The sequence below is a fragment of the Strix aluco genome, chromosome 10, assembly GCF_031877795.1.
Source record: "Strix aluco isolate bStrAlu1 chromosome 10, bStrAlu1.hap1, whole genome shotgun sequence".
NCBI classification, from domain to species: domain Eukaryota; kingdom Metazoa; phylum Chordata; class Aves; order Strigiformes; family Strigidae; genus Strix; species Strix aluco.
Window position 1 is genome coordinate 5,084,986 of NC_133940.1, and position 6,184 is coordinate 5,091,169.

At 64.2% G+C, this 6,184-nt stretch overlaps 2 protein-coding genes across 2 annotated transcripts; one reads left to right on the plus strand and one right to left on the minus strand.

Moving 5' to 3' along the window:
- Positions 1–579: 579 nt before the first annotated feature.
- On the minus strand, positions 580–3,122 carry CLDN2 (claudin 2). The gene is made up of 2 exons (XM_074834969.1): positions 3,076–3,122; positions 580–1,934 (listed from the first exon to the last, which is right to left on the minus strand). Exon 2 carries the CDS (start codon positions 1,734–1,736, stop codon positions 1,041–1,043), a length of 696 nt encoding a protein of 231 aa, XP_074691070.1. The 5' UTR covers positions 1,737–1,934; positions 3,076–3,122; the 3' UTR covers positions 580–1,040.
- A 1,424-nt stretch (positions 3,123–4,546) lies between these two features.
- Positions 4,547–6,067, plus strand: RIPPLY1 (ripply transcriptional repressor 1). The gene is made up of 4 exons (XM_074834948.1): positions 4,547–4,715; positions 5,133–5,208; positions 5,699–5,769; positions 5,857–6,067. The coding sequence occupies exons 1-4, from the start codon at positions 4,624–4,626 to the stop codon at positions 6,065–6,067; spliced, it is 450 nt and encodes a 149-aa protein (XP_074691049.1). The 5' UTR covers positions 4,547–4,623.
- Positions 6,068–6,184: the final 117 nt, after the last annotated feature.

Sequence of the window (6,184 nt, forward strand, 5' to 3'; positions counted from 1 at the left end):
GTGAGACCCTTCTGTGTTGGGGTGCTCAGCCTCTGCCGTGGCCAGTGGTTGCCTCAGGTTCTTGGGACTGTGTTGCCTCCTGGTGCTCCCAGTATCCTGGGATGGAGATGGGATGATGCCAGGGCTCTCCCCACTGCCTGGGGACCTTGACATGCCACATGCGCCCAGGGGCAGCGAATTCTGCTGTGGGCACCCCAGTCCCGGTGATACCTACACCCTTAGAAACGAGCAGGGCTGGGGCGGGGGGGTGTTGCCTGCCGTTAGCCCCCAGGGAGCTGTGCTTGCTCTGGCTGGCACCCTTGCAGTGGTGGCACATGGCAGCCTCCCAGCATGGTGCCCAGGGACAAACTGTGCAGGGGAGTGACCCCCCTCCACCCCCCACCCTGGGCTCCTGGGTGGCAAAGCCATGGGGGGGGGGGGGGGGGGCGGCGCAGGGGGGACAGGCCAGAGCAAGGGCGAGGGGCACTCTTTGCATTATGGACCCGCCGGGCAGGCGAGCACAGTCCCCACCACAGCCCACCCTGCCGGGGAGCTGCCAGGGCCCTTCGGTGCCGGAGGAAAGCTCAGCCACAGCCTGGCTAGAAACATAGATTTATTGCGACATCGCTTTGCAACCAGCACTCACCCCCCCGGCAGTGACTCCAGACCCATGCGGGCCCCCTGACCCCGCTGTGCTGCCTCTGTGGCCAGTGGGCTGGTCCCTGGGGCCACAAGTGCACCCAGCCCCATCCAGGGGGGCTCGCTGGGGCTGCAGGCTGGGGTCCGGCTGTGTCAGGGGCTGCCTGCAAGCTGGCAGCGCAGAGGAGGGAAGAGAAACCAGGTTCAGGGTCCTTCGCTGAGGTAAGCCACCAGCTGGGATCTCCGAGCAGTCTCCAGGCTCTCGGGATCCCGGAGGAAAGAGCGGGGTCACATCCCCCAAGTGTGTGAGTGAGAGGGCTGAGCACGGGAGATGTCCTCTCCTCTCACTGTGCTCCCTTGGCGCCAGCCCAGATGCTTTGGGGAGCCAGGAGAGGTGCCAGCCCAGCTCCCACCTGCAGCCGTTACACGTATCCCGTCAGGTTGTAGGAGTTGAGCTCACTCTTGGTCTTCTGTGTCTGGCTGACAGAGGGCTGGCGGCTCTTGCCTGCCAGCAGCCCGGGCTGGTAGGTGCTTGCGTAGGTGGCCGTTGCATCCCGGGCAGGGCAGGAGGTGCAGAGGATGAAGCCACCGACGAGGGAGAGGAGGGAGGAGATGATGCCCAAGTAAAGCGCCTCCCCAAGCTCAAACTTCATGCTGTCGGGAAGGACGGGGTTGTGGAAATCCCGCAGCACCACATGGATGTTCCACACCAGCGGGATGAAGCAGAGCAGCCCCCCCAGGATGAAGACCACACCGCCCGCCACCGCTACCCGGTCCTTGCCCGGTGAGCCCTGGCTGAAGACGGTGCACCTCATGCCCACGACGGTGAGGAGACAGGCGAGGGAGGAGACGGCGCAGGAGCTCACCATCAGGGCCTGGGCTGCCTGGACGTCAGCGGGCAGGTTGAGCAGGGAGCTGTAGATGTCACACTGGGTGATGCCCGTGCTGTATGTGGCACACTCCATCCACAGCCCCTTGGTGAAGCTCACGGCTGTCACGATGCTGGAGCCGATGTAGGAGCTGATCTTCCAGCTGGGCAGCAGCGTGGCCGTCAGCGTGCCGATGTAGCCCAGGAAGGCCACGGCATAGCCCAGCAGCTGCAGCCCCATGGAGACCATGGTGGGGGCTGGCTGTCACCTCCCTGGGGCTCACCACTTCTCTCCCGGCTTGCTGGCAGCTGGCTCCCACGCGCTTACCTTCCCATGGCCCTGCCAGCGGCTCTGCTCCCTGCGCCGCAGCTCCACCCCACTCCTGGGGATGCTGGTTTTGTGTGGGCACCAGAGTGTGGGTGGGAGCTGGGGGGGAGGAGAGGTTACCTGCAAGAGGGGAAAGCAATCCCTCCCCGATTAACGATTGACCCAAGCCTGTGGAGGAGCGCCAAGTGCCCTTTCACCTCCGCTATCTCCCCAGCCAGGCTTCAGAGGCAGAGCAGTGCTGCCTGGGAAGGACGCCAAAGCCCTCCTTTGTGCCGGGGCTGCGGGCAGGGATGGAGAGCTGGCTGCTGGTGGGGGGAAAGTGCCTGCTACCCTCCTGTCCTGGGGATCCCTTGTGTTCTGTGATGTCCCAAGACAAGGAAGCCAAAAAGCTACGGCTGCACCGTGTTATTTGGGACCTGCTGGAGGTGATTTCAGGTGGTGGCCCTGAGGCTCCCCCAGCAGAGGAAGGGGGATTGCGCCTCGTCCCCATCTGCATGGGGCTCACCCAAGGCATCTGCAGCCACCCGCCACCCACCCCGAGCTGCTGAGGCTCTGGTGGGACAATGGGATGTGCCCACCTGAGGTTGAACCATGGCTGTCAGCCTTTCTGTGCCACTGGGGACAAGGATGGAGAGGGACGCATGTGACAGTGACGCCTGCAACCCCAGGAGAGCCTGGAGTTCCATGGAGGGCAGAATTACACCAGGGCAGAGCACCCTGGCAGTGCTTTGGGGATGCCTCCCGGAAGCGCCCCGACTGAGCTGGGTGTCCTGTCCCTCGGTGGGGTGAGCACACTGGGGTGCAGCTTGTGCTTGCTGCTGCTGGTGGGGGTTTTTCTGCTGGTGCTATCCCCTGCCTGCAGCCCTGGGTGCGGGTGGGGGGGTTTGGCAGAGGCAGTGGAGTGGGGTGGTTTGTTTTCCCTCTGCCTTGTTTCAAAATTCCCCCTCCCGCAGCATCTTGCGAAACTGGACTGAGCCCACACCACAGCACACCGACATCGCGGCCGGCGGCCTCTCGCCCTGCGAACGCTCCTGGCTGAGAGTGCAACTGCCGCCCAGCGCCTCCGCTCCTCTCCCCGTCCTCCCACTGGCACCTCCAACGCTTGGTATCAAAGCTGCCCAACTTTCTGTCTCCTTTCCTGTGCACTAACCAAGACCCGTTGCTCTGTCTCAGGGGTGTTGCTGCAAAAGAAACACCTGGGGTGCTTGGGGTGCCAGCAAAAAGGCAGGGGAGGGTCATGCCAGAGCTCTGCGGTACTTACGGAGGCGGCTGGAGACGTGGTGCGGGACCGAAGGTGGCCGTGGCTGGGGGTCACCCAAGACTGGAGGTGGCTTGTCGGGGCAGGGCGGGGGGATCAGGAGCTGCGAATTGTTTAGTTGCAGCTTTGCAAAATCCACCTGCAAATCTCAGCCTGGATCAGAGGCTTATTGCAAATCAGAATTAAACCCTTTCAGCGTCGGGAAGGACTGGGGAGCTGGGATGCCTTGTTTTGCTTGTTGTCTATTAATTATCGGGGCAGGTTTGACTCAGTGGCTCAGGTTTGTGGCTTGCTGCCAGCTTTCTGGCCAGCCTTGGTGGCTGGTGGGTGACTGTGTGCCACTTCGGGCTGCATCGCCCATGCTGGGGTTGGAGGGGCAGTGAAAGGACAGCAGGTGGAACTCCTCATGCCCACAGGGTGAGCTTGGGCTTTCAGTTCACTCCTCCTGGCCCTGCTGGTCCTTCGCGGGGTTTGTTGTTGTAAGACTCCTGGCCCAAATGAGGAACAAATGGAGACGGTAATGAGGGCTGCGCTGGCCCCGTGCCCCCTCCTGCTCGCCGGCTGCCGCAGATGGAGAGGGGCAGGGAGGGCCTCTGGTGACAAATTGTGCTCAGAGCTGAGCAGGGTCCGGCCGCATTTGGACGGGGGTGTTTGGATGCTGATAGCAGAGCTACAGCAGGGACCATTTGCTATTTGCTATTTTCTTTCCCTGTCCCACATTGAAACCCTCTTGGGAGTGGAAGGTGACCTGTCCGTCAGCGGCACCTTGCCTCGTGCGCTTGGGCAGGAGCAGTGGGCAGGGACAGGACGCGTGGCAGTGCTGAGGGCAGGGAGAGAGCCTGGCACCCGTGTATCAAGAAGCGTTTCTGTACCTCCTGCTATGGTCCACGTCTCAAAAAGCCAAGGAGGACAGGGAGCACAGGCAAGCGTGTGCTCTCCCCACTGCATGGGCAGTGTGGGAACAGGGCCTGGCAGCTCCCTGGGGTGATCTGAGCAGGGGCCATGGATGCCTGAGCATTGCCCTGCCTGCGCCTGCCACTGCCATCCCTCTGCCCTGTCTTGAGCGGATGCCCATCACCTGCCTCCTGGTTGCTCTGTGCTTGCCACCACTGCAGCCCATCCCGTGGCCACTGCACTGTCCCCATCCCATGCCCATCATGCTGCCCCAGCACTCCCCGGCCCTTCCCCACCTCCCCCCTCCCTTATGCAAATAGCTATAAAGAGCACTTAATCATCCTTGTTAATTGCCTCTGCCCTCCCCTGTTCCCCCCTGGGGATTTTCTCACAAATGGTGTCTAACTTTTCCCTTCTGTGTTTTGCTTTTCCACCAGAGATCACAGCCCCTCCGCCCCCAGCCTCCCCCCAACCCTCTGTTTACACAACTGGGACAAATTTCACACCCCAGGGACTGCTGTCCCTGCCCCCCAGTCCCTTGCTCCCCTGCCTTTGCCCCTGCCCAGAAGAATTTGTGAGCCACTGGCCGAGACAGGGCTATAAAGGTGTCCTCGCCAAGGGTCTGCAGCATCAGAGGGGACACGATTGCCTGCCACCATGGAAGCTGCTGCCTGTTGCCTGCCTGCCCGTGGGCTCCGGGTGCCTGTGGCCAGTGCTTGTCCAGCCCTGGGGCTGGAGCAAGGGGGAAGGTACCTGGGTGCTGCACAGCCAGGGGGGTCTGGGGAGGGTGGGGAGGGCAGGGGGTGCACGGGAGGTGGGATGGGGAAGGCTCCAGCTGGATACGGGTGAAGGCTGCGTGGGTCCCTGCGCTGATGGGGACCCCTGTGATCCTGGTAGCCGCCAGTGGGAGAGAGGGTGCAGAGCCCCGGGAGCAATGCCAGTGGCTCCCAGGGGTGCTGGTGGGCTGAAGCAGAACGAGGAGCACTGAGGTGGTATGAGTGCACCCACATGTGCCTGGCACCCCAGCCACGCACCCGGACAGGGGCTGAGCCAGGCGGGTGAGACCGTGGGGCTGGGGGTGGGTGGCTGCGGTGGAGGGGAGCACGGCAAGGGGGGAACGGGCCAGGGTGGGCAGCTGTTGCGCTGAACCTTCTCTCCGCACCTAGATCCCTGCCTCTTTGGAGACCGTGGCTGCCCCCAGCAGAGGAAGAAACCGGGCGTCGGAGGGAGCAGATGGACACTGTGAGTTTTACACTCCCTGCTGCGTCCCTCCCAGTTTCCTGCTGGCAGGGTTGGGGCAGGAAACCAGCCTCTCGCCCCAGACTCCTTCACCCCCGGCCCTGTTGCACGGCAGCGCGGTGCCCACCTCCCCTGGTGCCATTACCCCTCTGCCCCACAGCCACGCAGCCTTGCCGGGGCAGGGCCAGGCAGACCCCAGCCAGCGCAGCCCCGCCACGGGGGCCTGAAAGAGCCGCCTGTTCCCAGGCCTGGCGGGCATTCCTCAGGGGGTTAGCGGAGCCCGGGCACGAGCTTTTGAGCACGGGGGGGAGATTACGCTGGCAAAAAGCCCACCGGCGGGGAGTCGATGCTGTAGCTTCCTCTGTGGGGGCACGAGGACCGAAAGTGAGGGGCAGAGGAAGGGGAGATGCTGGCTGGGGATCAGCCCCGCCAACAGGGGAGAGGGGGCAGCGGGAGCCCCGGGGCACGTCTCACTCCGGCTGTGTCTCCTCAGGCTCGGACTCGGGAGGTGGTGGGGGACGGTGGCCCCGACAAAGCGCTGGCGGTTTTCCACCACCCGGTCAGGTACGTTCCCCCAGCCGCCAGCGCCCCGGCGGGGAGCGAGGGCAGCGGTCTGGCAGGGGCTCTCACCCCGCGCCTCCCCACACACAGGCTCCTCTGGCCCAAGTCCAAGGGCTTTGACTATCTGTATGGCGTCGGGGAGAAGCTGCTGGCGACCTTCCCGGTGCAGGCCACCCTCTGCCTCTACGACGACTCGGGCAGCGAGGAGGAGGAGGAGGAGGAAGAGGAGGAAGAAGAGGAGGCTGGGGCCATGGCGGCATGTGCCGTTCCACAGGCAGGCAGCCCGGGCAGGCCGCTGTGAGGCGCGGGGAAGCAGGCGAGGGCAGCCCCGGCAGCGCAGGGAGGCGCAGGCAGCTGCCCGCCCCGCGGGGGCCGTGCGGGCCCTCAGCGCGGACGGCGGACTACAGCTCCCGGCAGC